This window comes from Rhynchophorus ferrugineus, unplaced genomic scaffold (assembly GCF_030347505.1).
Source record: "Rhynchophorus ferrugineus isolate W39M unplaced genomic scaffold, kcgeb_rfMv2 rfM9, whole genome shotgun sequence".
Taxonomy (NCBI): domain Eukaryota; kingdom Metazoa; phylum Arthropoda; class Insecta; order Coleoptera; family Curculionidae; genus Rhynchophorus; species Rhynchophorus ferrugineus.
Genome location: NW_027472588.1, coordinates 4,955,456 through 4,973,022, shown reverse-complemented (window position 1 = coordinate 4,973,022; position 17,567 = coordinate 4,955,456). Strand labels below are relative to the sequence as shown.

Sequence of the window (17,567 nt, the reverse complement as noted above, 5' to 3'; positions counted from 1 at the left end):
CTTAAAAATTATTTTTAACAGGTTAATTGAAAAGTCCCCGGCCTGACCCATAGGTGACGCTACTAAGTAAATTGATATGTTTTTTAGTTAGCCCTAACCCTCAAAAGATACCTGTATAAATATGAGAGCTGTTCGATCATAAGTTAGTGAATTACAGCATTTTCAGTGAAGCTTTTATTGTGGAAAAAATGGATAAAAAGGTATTTCATGTGTTGATAAATTATTACTTTTTGAAGGGAAAAAATACAGTTGAAGCAAAGCCTTGGCTTGATGCCGAGTTTTCGGACACTGCCCCAGGAAAATTAACCATCAAGAATTGGTATGCTAAGTTTAGACGTGGTGAAATGAGCACCGAAGGCGATGAACGCAGTGGAGCCCAAAAGAGGTTGTCACCGATGAAAACATTACAAAAATCCACAAAATGATTTTGAATGACCGTAAATTGAAAATGAATGAAATAGCAGACATTCTAAAGATATCAACTGAATAAACACGAACATTTGGGTATAAGAAAGGTCTGTGCAAAGTGGGTGTCGCGCGACCTCACTGTTGACCAAAAACAACAATGAGTTGATGATTCGGTTCGGACAGTGTTTGAAAATGATCAAGCGTAATAAACCCGAGTTTTTGCGTCGATATGCGCAACAGTCGGCTAGCAAAGTTATAGCGTCTGTATTTTGGGATGCGCATAGAGTAATTTTCATTAACTATCGTGAAAAAGGAAGGATTATTAACAGCGATTATTACAATATTGGGCCGTTTGAAGGACGAATTCGCCAAAAAACGGTCGCATTTGACGAAAAAGAGAAAGAGAAGAGAAGTGCTGCTTCACCAAGACAATGCACGTGTCACAAGTCAGTGAAAACGATGGCTAAACGATATATGAATTGGTCTTCGAATTGCTTCCTCGTCCACTGTATTCTCCAGATCTGACCCTCAGTGACTATTTCCTGTTCTCAAATCTTAAAAGAATGCTCGCTGGGAAGAAATTTGCATCGAATGAAGATTTGATAATCGAAATTGAGGCCTATTTTGAAGCAAAGGATAAATCGTACTACAAAAATAGTATCGAGAAGTTGGAGGGTCACTATAATCAGTGTATCACCCTTGAATGGAATTATGTTGAATAAAAACACTAATTTTCCCAAAAAAATGTGTTTTACTATGGTAGGCCGGGGACTTTTCAATTGACCTGTTAATTATATCCTATAAAGATATCCTACAAACCATCATAAAGGTAACACTCTTCTAAAAGATATTGTTAATTTTCGAATTCCTTGAATAATGTTTTTTTATATATTTTAAAATCTTCTTTTTACCGACGAGGGTTTATCTGGATCGGACCTACTGTTTAACGTGGGCTCCGAACCACGATCCTCGGCATTAAACCTATCGACTGACGAGTGACCAATTTCCTTGTCGTATTTTGGACTCTTGCCTAGGATAATCACAAATTTGAAACAATCACAAGCATAAAGTTACAACTATGCAGGATTCGAATCCGCGACTATCGCAACAATAGGTGGACCGTCCTGTTGACTTTACCACTGCATCACCAAGCCGATGAATAATGTTTTGTTTTATTTCTAGTAGAGTTTTTGGATTATTATTGAAGACTGTACTTTTGATCAACAACAAATCAATTATCCAATTATATTGAAACTGCATCACTGACTTGTGATTATTATGCTGCGTTGTAAGAAAATGAGCCGGAGTGTAAGGCATGTATTTGAAGGTGTAGTTTCGGCAGCTCATAAAAAAAATCAACAAAATACATATGGATATTTTAATTAAAAATACCGTTAATATTAAGTATCAAAATTTGACTATATAGGTTTATTTAAAATATCGATATTGTTTTAATTATATTATTATGAGATCCAAAAAAAATCAGTAAAAAATATCGATTTTTTTGTTATCCCCAAAATTACCATCATTTGGATAATACATACTAAAATTAACTACGTTTTAAAATGATATTCCATACTACTACGTAGGATATTTAAACCGAACGAAAATCCTGACAAAACAATTCTTTTGCTAGCGAGCTGAATGTAGTTGAAGTCATGCAGGGTACCGGTTTAACACAAATCAATACCTCAAAAAATTTTCAATATTTGAATAACAAATTTCAAATCGCGCACAGGCCCGACTTTTCTGAAAAAAAAAGCGTAAATACGATCTTTTTCGACTGAAAATTTGAAACCAGACTGATTGCCGTTCTTGTTTCTACTCTCTATTCGGTTTTGAACGGTTATACTTATGTACATATATATATGTATATACTTGGACATGGGGATACCGAGAAAAAAATGGATATTTTTAACCGATATTTTTTCAAAATATTTCGATATTTAATTTAAAGGTCCATCTATACTTCTTAAAATGTTAAAATTAATAAATGTCTTTAATATCAAAAATACCGAAAGAATATTGGGTTTGTACTTATTGGGTTATATGTGTATATAGAGTAATATATGTGATTGTCCTAGACAAGAGTGCAAAATCCGATAAGGAAAATGATCCCAATCACGCCAGTAACTATTCTGGGTACGACCGGATGTTTTCTGGGATGATTTCTAAGTTGGTCACTCGATAGTCTCTAAGCTTAATGCTGAGAACCGTGGTTCGGGCCCACATTAAACTGTAGGTCCAGTCCAGATAAACCCTCGTTGATGGAAAGAAGACTTTAAAATATATTTTTTTAATAATATTAAACTAGGAAAAAAATAATTTCGATTTTTCCTTAAAAGCATCACTTCATTATTAACTGTAATTGTCGTTATATTTTGCATTTTTACTTCCCAAAAATAGAAAACATGTAGTGCAGTTTCATCGAAAATTGTGTAGTATTTATGATAATTACTGCTTAAAAAAACTGCATTATCAAAATTAGACTGCTCGTGCTAATTGCGGTAACATATTCCATTTCACTGCACCGATAGAAACTCGGTACTTAGGTTCCGCATGAATTAACAATAAAAAATGGACAAAAAATTTACAAAAGTACGAAAAAGATCGTGGTACAGACTTTCACCACAAGCCTACCACACAGTGGCAAAAGCCGCATTGGTACCAAGGAAGATGGTGTTAAGAGTTTGATGAAAAAAAAATATAGTATATATTACCTCTCCACTGTACACTTACTATACATTGACCCTGTATTGTTAACAAGCAATACTAAATGACCAATAGAAAAGCCGTTGATTTCCATCAAGAGGGTAGAATGCAAATTTCTTTAGCAGTACAGCAAAAACTAAGAAAGATTGGCTGGGACACTTTGATGTATACATATGTTAGTACCATTCGATATGTTCGAGAAGGAAAGCTGGCTTCAATATAGACTTTTCGTCCATAAATCTAAGACACTCTACATAATGGTTTACCAATAAAATGGTAAAGATGTTTGACATTAACAAGAGTAATTTCGCGAAAAATAGGAAAAAAACTAAATTATTCTTCCCAACACATTATTATAAGTAAATCCGACGAAAATGCATCACTTTGATCAATCTGAACACTCTGCAATACCCAACAGTCTCTTTGGACGACCTTTGAAGATAAATTTCCTAAATGATTGCTTATTTTTTCTAATTGTGCTCTTTCCCCATCATTCTACTGCAAAAACTTAAAGCAGATCTGTGGATAACTCGGAAAAACACGTGTTTACCTCACATCAACTGTTTTTGAACATCTTTATTAAATACTGTATGTGTACCAATGAATAAACAACTTCTTATCCCTTCCAGGAACTCTATCACGAACAATGTGACTTCGTCTGCATCATGTTCGCGTCCATCCCCAACTTCTCAGAGTTCTACGTCGAATTAGAAGGAAACAACGAAGGAGTAGAATGTTTGCGACTTCTCAACGAGATTATCGCTGATTTCGACGAAATGCTCTCGGAGGACCAGTTCAAGTACATCGAGAAGATCAAGAGTACCGGAGCGACATATATGGCGGCCTCTGGTTAGTTTAACTCAGCATCCACCAGCTCGAAGTACTAATACAATGTTTTTTTTTTAATTCCCAGGTCTGACGCAGAATACCTGCGACATGCAGGGGTACCGGCACGTGATCGCCATGGCGGATTACGCGTTAAGACTGAAGGAGCAGCTGCAGGAAGTCAACGAGCACTCGTTCAACAACTTCAGGATCCGAATCGGTATCAACGTGGGGCCTGTGGTGGCCGGCGTGATAGGAGCCAGGAAGCCACAGTACGATATCTGGGGCAATGCTGTGAATGTCGCTTCCAGAATGGACAGCACAGGAATATGCGACAAAATACAGGTACCTACATTACTTTTTATTAGTTTTATATGTTTTAATACATGGTGTCAAGTCCCCATGTAATGTTCTAGATTCAGGTTATCTAGTCGTGAACACTGTCATCGTGCTAGCACCAGTATGACTGAGTTTATTCTTCTAGATCTATAGATCACTTTTGAAATATGTCACATGATATTTGAATTTGATTGAAGAATCATACTAACTAATTTCGGAAAACTATTCCAACAAACTATGTTCTTTGTTATATGCGGTCGTTTGTTTGAAATTTCGACCATAAAATACTCCAACAACGCTATAAAATATTCACTGTTGATGGTTCTTCCCTTCTGAAGATAGTCGATGAAAATTACTCCACGCACATCCCTAAATACCAAGACCACAACCTTTCCAGCCGATGTCGTATATTGTCACATATCTACGCAAAAATTCCAGTTTCTTACGTTTCAATATGACCAAACACTGTTCAGAATCATCAAAACGTTTTGGTCACAGTTCTCATAGTCAAATGTTCAAGCAATATAAAACTTTTCCTTATAACACTTTTCAAACCATTGCTTCACTTGAACGGTATCTATTCCCATCAAGCAGCAGTGTAATATTAAAACACGAAATTGTGCACCTAGGAAGTGCACTCTTTCAAGAATTCTCTTTCTGAAAACCTGTCCATAATTGGCGAAGAAATCGGTGAACATACATAAAAATATATACAATGGAACATAGAACCTCCTCTTTTTGTAAAATTGTCCTCAAAATTTTTTTTAAATACTAAAACTGATTTACAGGTGACCAAAGAAGTGTACCAAATCCTCAGTTCCAAAGGTTACGTGCTGTCCTGTCGCGGCACCATCGAGGTCAAGGGCAAGGGCTCGATGGAGACGTACTTCCTGGAAGGCAAACCCAAATCCCCGCCAACCAACATAACCGTGAACCCCCTGGCCGTAAACTCATCCATGAATACTTCTGTGTTAGGAACAATATCAGAGAAAAACTAAAGTCAATCTATATGTTTCGTTTCTTTCCATAGAAGCTTCTCAGAGCCGGTGTCCGTCGTATAAGAGATCATCCGGCGGATGATTGCTTATCGGGGCACCGAAATTTTCCCTCCGATGTCAGGAGAATCGATCGATTCACGCTCAACGACCGAATTGCAGCGTTGAATCTTTCGACGCTGACCTGATGGAGGTCTTAACAGAAGAATCGTGGCTTCCTCGGTGTGTGAATGACGTTCCGATGTTTGCTGGCCTAATTTTGCTGATTTCGCGATGTTTCAAATTCTATGACTGACGCAGTAGAAATGACCAGTTAGAGTGTGATTTATGTATTAGGAAAGTTAGGTAGTCGGAAGCCATTATTTACTTGTTACATAGAAATACTCTTGTATATACTGTTTCTTAAAGTTTATTTTTATGTATATATAGTTTTTTTAATCAAATGCTCGTTTTTTCCTTTAATTAACCTTTCCTTGACCGAGCGGGATATATATAGTCCATTCAAAGTTTATTTGTACGAGAGTCACTATTTATATTTCGGGAATAGGAAAAAAACAAATAGTAAAGCTGCGAATATAGTTTTATTGCTTTCCACGATATACTTTTACATACGGTTAAACCAATTTTCAAAGCTTTTATTCCATTCCGAATGAGGTATCTTCAAAACATGATTTTTGGAAGCTTCAATAGCTTCTTCGGGCGATGAAAATCGTTGACCACGCAGTTTATTCTTTACGGATGAGAACAAAAAGAATTCATTGGGTGCCAAATCAGGACTGTACGGCGGACGACCCGTCAATTCGATGTTTTGAGTGCTCAAATAGTCTCTTGTTTGAGCCGATGTATAAGCTTTCATATTGTCTGGTTGGCTGAATGGTTGTGTACCCATTAGAACTTACTGTTACAGTTTACAGTTACTTACAGTTTTCCGAAGAAACAGGCCACCATTTTCTTTGAAGTGCTAGTACATGTAAAAACCCCATTTGCAATGTCCACAGTGACGAAACTTATAGCAAATAATAATTTAATATATGTGTAATGTGTAATGTTGTAAGTTTCAGGATATCAAATTATTGGTAGGCCTAAAAAGTCCAATCGATTTACTGAGAACCAAAATAAATTTAAAAGAAAATTTAGATATGAGTACAAAATTTTAGCTAAAATATTGAGGTTCAAAAGTTTTCTGCACAATTAATGTGATATAGTTTCAACACCAATGATTCTGAATCAAAACAAGAAGCACCAGGAATGAATTCATCCTGCAACAAAGTGAAACAATAATCGCTAACAAATATTAACTTATTTTAACGTTTTTGGACCGGTTGGTTGTAAACCGTGTCCAACCCAGCTCATATATGAATATGAAATTGTCATTGAAATAATAACAAAGCTGGATTGGTTAACGCAGTGCTAAAGGCAATAGGACGGTCCTCTTATTGTTGCGATAGTCGCGGATTCGAATCCTGCTGGGACATGGTCGTAAATTTATGTTTGTGATTGTTTAATATTTGTGATTTTCCTAGGTAAGAGTGCAAAATCCGACAAAGAAAATCCGATCCCAGTCACGCCAGTAACCAGGCTGAGGAAGACCGCATGTCTTCTGGGATGATTTCTAAGTTGGTCACTCGCCAGTCGGTAGGCTTAATGCCGACGACCGTGGTTCGGAGCCATCATTAAACTGTAGGTCCAATCCAGATAAACCCTCGTTGGTAAAAAGAAGACTTTAAATTATATATATAACAATAAAATCAATAAGGAGGCACAATACATTTTATTAAAAACAAACAGACATTAATTTTTGAGTGACCTGAAATGATATCACAGCAGTAAAAACTCAGTGCGTTTTTCTCTTGGCAATATAAAGCTCAGTACCGAATATCAGATGTGAAGTGGCATTACGTATAAGGTCCCACATCCTCAAAAAACTCGCCTTCCTAATGGACATATCCTCAATCAATGGAAACGGCGAATACATTGATTTTCTTTTTGGTTTCTCTTCTTGATGATCGGCGATTTTCTTAGCAAAAGTGTACATGTAAGTGGAAGGTATCTCACCAATTGTATGGACCTTGTGGGTTGCTCTGCAAATAATGAACTTATTGGAGATTGGTCTAAAAATATCAGAATGTTGAAGAATGTTTTAGTTATTCTTTTTATACTTCAGTAAAATTATTCCAATTATCCATTGTTTTATGAATTACGTCCCTGGGTAGAGATTCCTGAAGACTATTGAAATAACCTCAAACAGCTGATATTATTTTGTCTATGAATAATTCTTAAGCATTTTTGCTAAGATATGAAACAAAAACAGTATACAGAGGAAGGCGTCAAATCAACCGAATAGTACTGATGGTCAACTTAATAGTATCAATTCATTCACTGATTTTTGCTATAATTTTGTAAGAAGTCTTGGCGTAATATAATTTATTTCTTTGACACATTATATTCAGTGAGCCAAAAATTTTAAATAATAATCCCTAGTAAATCATATTTTCAATTTCAAGTTGTCAAAATTTCTCTTGCATCCCAAAAATATTTTGGTCAGTCTATCATCAAATTTATTATTGAACATCAAACAATATTATACACTGCCTAAAAATGAAAATGTTTCAGACTAATACCCTATTCCTATGCATTTGCTTCTTTTGAAATCAAGAATCCTCATAAAACCTATTAATTACTTCTCATTTTAGAGACATTTTCAGCTTGTATAAAAATTCGTTTTTCAATATTAGCACACCTTTTAACTATTTAAATAGAAAAAATCAAGGCTCTTGAAGAACGTAAATTATCATACTATTGTCACAATATAGATAACTTCTATTTTTAGATACTGCCTAAATGTATTGGCAAGAAATTTTCCACATTCTTCAATTTATCAGTTTCCATCCCAAATGTATCTCTTGAAAATTAAGACAATTTTAAAGAACAAGAACTCCAATAGGCCACAAGGCGTTCAATATTACCCATGACCATGTTTTTGAAGAAAAATCAATGTTGAGTGATCTCATTCAAGATCTTGATTTATGACACAAGAAGACGAATTTTATGGGATCAAGATTACAGCATTGGAGTCAAAAGAAAACAATCTCGTGAATCAGCAATTGATTCTTTGGATCCAACTAACAAGTCAATAGAAAAGTTCCCGGCCTACCATAGTAAAACATATTTTTTGCCAAAATTAGTTTTTTTTATTTAACATAATTCTCTTCAAGGATGAAACATTGATTATAGCGACCCTCCAACTTTTTTACCATTTTTGTAGTACGATTTGTCCTTTGCTTCAAAATAGGCCTCAGTTTCGGCGATCACCTCTTCATTCGACGAAAATGTCTCCCCAGCGAGCATTCTTTTGAGATCTGAGACCAGGAAATGATCACTGGGAGCGTGATCTGGAGAATACGGTGGATGAGGAAGCAATTCGAAGCCCAATTCATGGATTTTTGCCATCGTTTTCACCAACTTGTGACACGGTGCATTGTTTTGGTGAAGCATCATTTTATTTTTCTTCAAATGCGACCGTTTTTCGTCCTTTCAACTATTTCGTCCTTTAAACCGTTCAATAATGCTATATAATAGTCGCTGTTGATGGTCCTTCCTTTTCTAAGGTAGTCAATGAAAATTACTCCATGCGCATCCCAAAATACAGACGCCATAACCTTGCCAGCCGACTATTGCGTTTTCTCATGTTTTGGAGTAGGTTCATCGTGTGCAGTCCACTGGGATGACTGTCCATTGGATATCAGAGTGAAATGATGGAGCCATGTTTCATCTATTCTCACATACCGATGCATAAACTCTGCTTTATTACGCTTGATCATCTTCAAACACTGCTCCGAATCATCAACTCGTCGTCGTTTGGGTCAAAAGTGAGCTTGCGCGGCACCCACTTTGCACAGAGCTTTCTCGTACCCAAATATTCGTGTCTTATATTCGTTGTATTTAGAGTGTCTGCTATTTCATTCAATTTCAATTTACGGTCATTCAAAATCATTTTGTGGATTTTTTTAATGTTTTCGTCGGTAACAATCTCTTTTGGGCGACCACTGCGTTCGTCGTCTTCGATTCTCATTTCACCACGTCTAAACATAGCATACCAATCCTTGATGGTTGATTTTCCTGGGGTAGTGTCCGGAAACTCGGCATCAAGGCATAATTTACAAATTAATGAAAATCTTTTAAGGGTTAAGGCTAACTAAAAAACATATGGATTTAATTCTAGTAGCGCCATCTATGTGTCAGGCCGGGCCTTTTTCAATTGATCTGTTCTCTAGATAGTATTTTTTAACAATATATAATGTAAATTAAGTTAAATTAATAAAAATAATTACCATTCTCTTTTAAACGGAGTATTTATCATCTAATTTATTATATATTACAAAAACTACAGCTAATAAAAATATTTCTTTGTCAATTTTATTCGTTTTTATTGACCAATTTGTCTTCTTAAGCATCACTCACCCTATCGACACCACAACAGAATCTCCTTCATGTAATTTAATTCCTGCCGACTGTTGATATTCTTCATCCTCGACTTCATAGAAAACATCTCCACTGAGAATCGTTAGAGTAACATTTCGTAATTCTTCTTCGATGTAATTTTCCAGATGTAAACCTAAAGATTAACACTGAATCTCAAACGTTCAAAATAAATATTAATTTTGTTAATTAAATATACCGAAGTAATAAAAATCCAAATTAAGAGCAGGTAAATGCATTTACATATATCTGAGCATAGAAATCAAAAGTAATGGAAACCAGAAAATGGAAATGAATGTCAGAATTGAGAAAACCATGAATTTGTTCTTAGTTATAAATAGCAAATTCATTAATAAAAAGGATACATCAAGAAGAACTAAAATGGCACTGTAAAAAGCAATTTACAGAAAGTTGGTATTGTCAAAAAGAGACAAAAGAAAGTGAAATACCTCAGCAGACTCAGGATTGTAAGAAAGACGGGTAGAGTGAGAAGTAAAGAAATAAGAAAAGGCCTGAACCAAAACTGAATGAGTGGAAGAGCACATAGAAAGAAGACAACTTAGTTGGTAGAGACACTTAGAGCCCATGGAAGACACCCGACAATCGACAAGTAAAGAGAATATGGGAAGAAGGAATGAAAAGAAGAAAAATCAAAAGGCAATCTAAATCAACTTGTGATGAATATATCAGAGATATACTTTAGAAGATACGAAAAACCAAAAATTGAAAAATTGTAGACACAACTTGTAGAATCATATACCTGGGAAATCTGCAATAAAAACTACATCGCTTTCGTTATTCCAGGAATGTATATGCTTGGTTATATCAGCTATTTGTTTCCTGAAGCCATCATACTGCACCATCAATGGTAGCATCCATTCCACTGGCCGGAACACTGACCAATTTGCCTGCAGCAAATTGTAGTTGGGATTGAACATCCTCTGTTGAAAGCGTTCGTTCATCGAACACCAAACGTCGACATAAATTGAGATATCTTGCGATATATGAGGCTTGGAGTGCGTGTTGTCTTCCGAGGAAATAGCATTGAAATTCTTCTTTATGCATTGGGCGTACTGGACGCTCATATCTCCATATTTATTCCAACGATTGGATAAGGTCCAGGCGTTTTCATCCATGAAGTGCTCCTGGCCCGATTCGTTATCAACGACCTTAATAACTACAAGAATCGAGTGCCAGGAATGGACCATCATATCCCAAGAATATCCGTACAAACCGTTGGTCCAGGTATTGAAGCCCTGGAAATCTCTGAAATCTGTTTATATTTCTTCGTGTTAGAAATGATATCAGTTACCTGAGTGATGAAATGAGAATAAGGAAGAAATATTTGCAGGAACATGTGCAAGAACAAACATCCCACCACTAATTTTTGTTTCTTAGTTATCATTTGTGGTTTTGTCGTTGCTGAAGATACTTCTTTTGTGGTCTCCTTGGTGTTGCAGGACTTTCTCAGTAAAAAATGCCAGATTTTCCTGGGCCAGTCCTCCTTACAAAATAACGGTAATGTTGCCAGGCAAACATAAGGAAACATACCTGAAAATTACCAAAAAAATTACTTTCCTTATATCAGCTTCACGAATTGTTTTACCTATACTGAACAATCTGGAGTTCATGAGATGAAACATGGCACAAAATATCATCGCTATCGGTCTGCTGAACTCCAACAACATCCAGAAACCCACCGTTAAATCGAGGACGAAGCCGAACCAGTGTATTATCAGGTAATCGATTAGTTCTGTTGATAAAAATATTCTAAAAAATAATAATAAAGATACAAAAAAATAACTAGGAAGCAAATATGTGTATACCGAAAGGGATAAAATACCCAATGCTTTCCTAAATTCAACAAAGAGTAACCCTCCAACCATTCGCTGTCGGTCTTCTTCAGGCCAGCTAAAAAGTACAATATAAAGAACTGAAATTTCAATATGAAATAATTCCAATAGGGTACTGGCTGATCTCTGATGTTTTTATCCATTAAACTGTCGACAGAACTGCAACAAAATAAGATAAAAAAAAATATTTAACAATAAAATATGAGTTGAAAAGTTTCCGGTCTAATACTTCGAGGGACTTGCAAACTATTACAGTTCGAAGTCTTTAAATTACGATGTTTAAAGCAATATATGGGTCAAGAATTCAAAGTCATGAATATAAAACCGGGGCCAAAAATCTGAGGTTAATAGCAAACTGTGGCAATATTTAGTTAAGATTATTCACAGAATAATATTGGTTGAAAAGTAGGCACTCTCTCTATAGGCTCGCTATGGGTTGATAATGATGATGAACGAAAAATAGGAAAAAAGCATCAACATGAATAATATTGTGCAATTAAAACTGTGAAAATAAATTATCATATAGGAGTAAGTTTTATTATTAAAATTAAGATGTCGGATATCAACTTACGATCATTAGAGAAAGTATATGGATATGGATAATATTTTTGTAAGTTGGTATCGTTCTATCAAGTTACCATGCCAAAGCATTTTTTAAATAGATTGAGAACTTTAAAATGGTATAAAACACAAATAAATTATACACATTTCCATAATCCCATCTGAAGATGTAATTTTCATCAATACAATTGGACAAAGACAACATTTGGGCTGTATATCCGTAACAAGGCGGCAAATATTCTCTACCAAGTCGATCGACTTTGAACCAGCAACTCTGTATATCCCTCCGAGACAAAATAGTCTACCGATGTTAAATTACACGATTTTGAAGCCTAGGTCAAAGGCTCGAAACGTAAAATTGTACTTTCATTAAAGGTTTCTTCTAAAATATGTTCTTGAAAAGGCTTTGTAGCGGCCACTATAATATCAGGTCTATAAATTAATTTTAAATGTTTTACAACAGATGATGTTAATGTGTATTAAATAGCATTAGGTACCAACTTAACAATAAATGTGAATACTGGGTTCGACGTTTTAAAAGTGGTGACTTTGACACTGAAATTAAGGAGAGTTTTGGTGAGATGCAAGCCGTAAAATTCCTGACAGATGGGAAAAAGTAACTGCTATCGACGGACAATACTTTAAATAACATACATAGTACCGATTTTTCACACTTAAAGCTTCAAATTAGTAAAAAATCCTTTAAAACTAATGTAACTAATGTAAACTGGAAACTTTTAAGCTCAGTCTTCTAAAAAAACCGTATAAATAACAACTTACAAGAAATGATGTGCGGATGAACCCATTAGCAAGAGGGTCACCAATCCGAATAAATAACTGTGGTTGTTCCAGAAGGTTCGATCCAATAAAAGTATATACCAATATGGTATTCCAAACATAAACACACTGGTTCGGAACTTGAACCCCAGCATCACCCCTACCGCACCTTCAAAATAATCATAATGTCTATTAAAACCAAATATTTACCTCATTAACTGACAAATATCCAGCAAATCGTGCTTAATAACGACTAAAATACACTGAATATTCAAGATAATATAAACTCCTAGCTACCTAACCACATAACCGCATACAGCAAACAAATTAGTGGATAAGGTGGTCGTTGCAGGACATCGAATAGCGGAAAATGACAATCCTGCGGGTCGCCCCATCTAATATCAATCTCGGAACCACCTCTCTCCTCAAAAATGTCGATGGCCATCAGTAAACCTACAAACAGGGATGTTATGGTTTAGATACTTAAATTTATTATTACGTCAACTGATGGATTGAGGAAAAATTAATTTAGGTTCGTATGTCTTCTCAATTTATTTATAATATTATAATTTCAAACACTAAACAATGACATGCGTACTACTTTGATGAATGTACTTTTAGCACGTTTTTTGGTATAACTATAATTCCTTCACTACAGAACTGAGATTTCTAAGTGGAAAACCAAGCGATTTTCGTAGCACTTTCTTTAAGCTAGCTTTACCAGATATACCAGAAACTCATTACCGGTCAAGGAAATGAAAAAATTTATTCATTCAAGTACTGGCCATTTGTTTCTATACATATTTCCCACCTTTCAGGCACATTATGGATTCCATCCCAAAAAAATTATTTATCCTCGGAGCAGCTCGCAAGTCGGTGTGAGCAAGATATGTGATAGTCGGACGGGGCAAGGTCTGGAGAGTACAGATGATGCGATACGATGTCCCATCCAACTGCTTACAACGCTTCCTTCATCGGTTTTGTTTAATGGGACGGCGAGTTATAGTGCTGTAAAATCACTTTACCGTATCTCCGGGCCTATTCTGGACGTTTATCAATCAAAGCAAGGTTCAAATTGATCATTTTTTGTCGGTAGTAAGCACTATTAACCATTTAACTAGGTTTTAATCTAATTGGTTAAGGAATTTATAGTGTCATAATAAATATCATGTCTGTTTTTAAACTTCTTCCATATTTGCATCTATTACTATATTGAAAAGCAGTAGAGAGGCAACATCTCCTTGATGAATGTGACAAATCATTTCGCAGTCACACCTCTGCCTCTTAAAATGCCTCTGCCTCTTTATCTTCCTCCATAAACTGACGGTGTGCGGTCAATTTTCCCGACAACTGATAGGAGATTTATACCTCAATAGTTTTTACAATAAAATATTTTTACAATTAAGAAATATGAGAAGAACAACAACATTTTTCCTCAACCCATTATTATTGATGATATATTCTAAATATTTGCTTTGTAGATATAGGTTTTGAAGCAAATTTGCTTTATTAATACACTAGAAAGGTTGCTATTTATATTTTGTAACCAATAATAAAAAGGTAGTAATTTAATAACGAAAACGGCCTTACTGTTTTTCTAACTCTTTCGCACGCTCTGATGTACCTCCGAAATGTGGCTTTCGAGTGTATCAACACCTTCTTCAGGTGCCGAAAATCGTTCGCAATGCAATTTATTCTTGATATACGAGAATAGAGTCATTTGGTAACAAATCCAGACTGTACGGAGGATGACCAATCTAATCGATCTTCTGGACAGTGGTGGTTGTTTTAGCCAATGCGCTTCTTTATGAAGAATAAACCTTCGTTGCAGCTTCTTTTTTTTTATATGTCATGAAGCATTTCTGATAAACAAATGGGTGTATACCATTCACACTTCACTATTCTACACACATGTGACACGGTTGCCAGATGTCCAGTTATTCTAAAGAAGCAGGCAATCATTTGCTTTAAATTGTCATTGTCTCGTAAAGTATTTTGTCGGATTTGGCTCAACTTGAAAGATCCTTGCAGTAGTTTCTTGGTTTATTTGAGGCTCATATGCACAGATCCAAGCTTCGTCACCTGTGTAGACGTTACACATAGATTTTAAAACACTGCATTGTATATTTTTGTACCAATTAACAAATATCGATCATCGATCTTTTTCAAATTATACGGAATCCAACGTGAACAAATCTTTTTCACATCTAAATTTCCAGTAATATCTTTTCTGGCACAATGACTGATTATAGACAACCTTCACGAGTTTCTTTCATTAGTGAACATAGAAAAGGACGTTTAAATTCATGATAATAACGTTTCACAGCAGTCAAGAATGGGGCTTCATCACCAATAGTCAAAGTAAGTTGATAATCCATGTGGAAAGTCGTAAAATCATCTCACGAATATGTTCACGAGTTAACTACATCTTTTCACTAAGTCAAAATATTCAAGTCACTATAAACAACACAAGTTGTGATCAAATGAAAAAACGTTCTGAAGGAAGTTATGGTTATAAATACTAAACTTGCAATTGGAAACGTCAGATAATATTAGCAAGGCTCAAATTATAAATAACAACCTTCGTACAATGTCTACTGTAACAAAATAAAACAAACAAGTAAACAACTTACCAAACAAAAATCTTATAATTCCCAAACTCGAAGGATCCCTAGGTTCGTACAGATAGGCGACAACTTTCGTGTAGTTCAAGCCCCTCGCTACGTTAATCCATCCAGAAGCCATGCGGATGAAACATTTCCAGTCCCCGCAAAACGCTGACGTTTTGGGAAACATCCCTCTGGAATTTATTACATAACAACTATGAGGAACACTGCCGAAAAAGTCGGATACCAACAAACGGTTCACTCACCACCGTAAGACTAAAAATAACATTTTTTCTTGCAGTACTATTAAGTATTATGTTTAACCAGCCATTGAACTTTGACACTGCTATCTCGACTGTTGGGAATATCGCTATGTGTTGACATAATTTTGTTAAAACATGTTATATCGAAACAAACTTCAATATTACTTTTTCTAAGGGAAATGTTAGCTTGATAATAATTCTATAAATAAACTACTCGAAGAAAATCAATCAAAACTGGTTGGCTTAACGGATAATTAAAATGAAATTGCCGAAGATATGAAAGAGATGTATGACATGCATAAATTTTTGTTAGAAAATTGGTTGCAAATAGCTCTGCTTCAAACAAAAAGGTTTGCTGTTAGATGTTTCCATATATTCTGATGTTTTTTTAACACTAAAAATAAATGTGTGTCGGTAGACAGCTGCAGTGATAGCTTCATTCAGTTTTGGCAGCTCGTAGTACAATATACCTTGGTGATCCCACCATATACACAGCAAGACTTTATAGCCACGAATAAGATGACCCTTCTGTACTAACCCATAACTTTTTTCGGTTGATATTGTCGTAGTAGATCTACCTTTCATCATCAGTCACAATACAATACGGAAACCTCTTCTTTTTTCCTGGGATACAATGAAACTAATTTGTTGAAACACTTCAAAATAGCATTTTCAGTCAAAAACTGAGCTAAGCAGACAGAAAGAGTAAAAGTTGCGAATGTCCTTGATTGGCTTCGGCAGAAAAAAGAAGAAAGAAGAAAAATATTCTTGAAATCAAGGAACAAAAGTAACGAAGATGCAATTTTGAACATTTCATGATTAAATTCTGTTTACACTAAATAATTCAATGATACTAAATGGAAATAATCTGAAACTTAAGGGTTATTTACATTGATAGTGCCATCCATCTTGTAGTTCAGATCTAGCGCCCAGTGACTACTACTTATTTATAGAACTCTAAAAGACGCTCCAGTCAAAAGGTTTGACTCAAATAAAGATGTTATTACCAATGTTAAGGCCTATTTTGAAAGCAATGCCAAATAATTCCAAGAAAGAGTATTAAAAAGTATAGGTAAAAATTTTCGTTTTAGTGATAGCTTCATTCGGTTTTGGCAGCTCGTAATACAATATACCTTGGTGATGCCACCATATACACAACAAGACTTTATAGCCACGAATAATATGACCCTTCTGTACTAACCCTTAACTTTTTTCGGTTGATATTGTCGTAGTAGATCTACCTTTCATCATCAGTCACAATACAATACAGAAACCGCTTCTTTTTTTACTGGGATACAATGAAACTAATTTGTTGAAACACTTCAAAATAGCATTTTCAGTCAAAAACTAAGCTAAACAAACAGAAAGAGTGAAAGTTGCAAATGTCCTTGATGGGCTTCGGCAGAAAAAAGAAGAAAGAAGAAAAATATTCTTGAAATCAAGGAACAAAAGTAATGAAGATGCAATTTTGAACATTTCATGATTAGAGTTATTCACATTGATAGTGCCATCCAATTTGTAGTTCAGATCTAGCACCCAGTGACTGCTGCTTATTTATAGAACTTTAAAAGACGCTCCAGTCAAAAGGTTTGACTCAAATAAAGATGTTATTACCAATATTAAAGCTTATTTTGAAAGCAATGCCAAATAATTCCAAGAAAAAGTAATAAAAAGTAAAAATTTTCATTTTAGTACTTATTTCTTGAATGTATTTTTGTTATATGTTATAAGATTGATCTTCTCACAAAA

The 17,567-nt window shown here is 35.1% G+C and overlaps 2 protein-coding genes across 5 annotated transcripts in view; one reads left to right on the top strand and one right to left on the bottom strand.

The window, feature by feature from the left end:
• Window positions 1–5,722, top strand: part of LOC143201942 (adenylate cyclase type 6) — a 294,077-nt gene extending 288,355 nt beyond the window's left edge. For all 3 annotated transcript variants that reach the window (XM_076413160.1, XM_076413158.1, XM_076413159.1), the window contains 3 exons: window positions 3,750–3,969; window positions 4,034–4,290; window positions 5,073–5,722. In XM_076413160.1, coding sequence (XP_076269275.1) covers window positions 3,750–3,969; window positions 4,034–4,290; window positions 5,073–5,282 — 687 coding nt within the window. In that variant the 3' untranslated portion in view covers window positions 5,283–5,722. The remainder of the gene's footprint in view (window positions 1–3,749; window positions 3,970–4,033; window positions 4,291–5,072) is intronic.
• Window positions 5,723–7,031: 1,309 nt separating this feature from the next.
• GC (gamma-glutamyl carboxylase) lies at window positions 7,032–15,932 on the bottom strand. 2 transcript variants are annotated; one of them, XM_076413164.1, is made up of 10 exons: window positions 15,822–15,932; window positions 15,583–15,749; window positions 13,247–13,402; window positions 12,953–13,118; window positions 11,585–11,770; window positions 11,365–11,528; window positions 11,071–11,309; window positions 10,519–11,014; window positions 9,741–9,894; window positions 7,032–7,360 (listed from the first exon to the last, which is right to left on the bottom strand). In XM_076413164.1, exons 2-10 carry the CDS (start codon window positions 15,743–15,745, stop codon window positions 7,114–7,116), a joined length of 1,971 nt encoding a protein of 656 aa, XP_076269279.1. In that variant the 5' UTR covers window positions 15,746–15,749; window positions 15,822–15,932; the 3' UTR covers window positions 7,032–7,113. The 2 variants fall into 2 exon arrangements, with proteins under 2 accessions (XP_076269279.1, XP_076269277.1); XM_076413162.1 differs by having other exon boundaries at window positions 15,583–15,834.
• Window positions 15,933–17,567: the final 1,635 nt, after the last annotated feature.

What these genes read in the sequence shown, in the direction of transcription:
- GC (XM_076413164.1), bottom strand. Translation starts at nt 15,745, where the DNA reads ATGTTTCCCAAAACGTCAGCGTTTTGCGGGGACTGGAAATGTTTCATC. An exon ending in AATTATAAGATTTTTGTTTG is followed by an intron (nt 13,403 to 15,582) that starts GTAAGTTGTTTA and finishes CCCTGTTTGTAG; the next exon opens with GTTTACTGATGGCCATCGAC. An exon ending in TCTGTTGTGGTGTCGATAGG is followed by an intron (nt 7,361 to 9,740) that starts GTGAGTGATGCT and finishes CATTATTTGCAG; the next exon opens with AGCAACCCACAAGGTCCATA.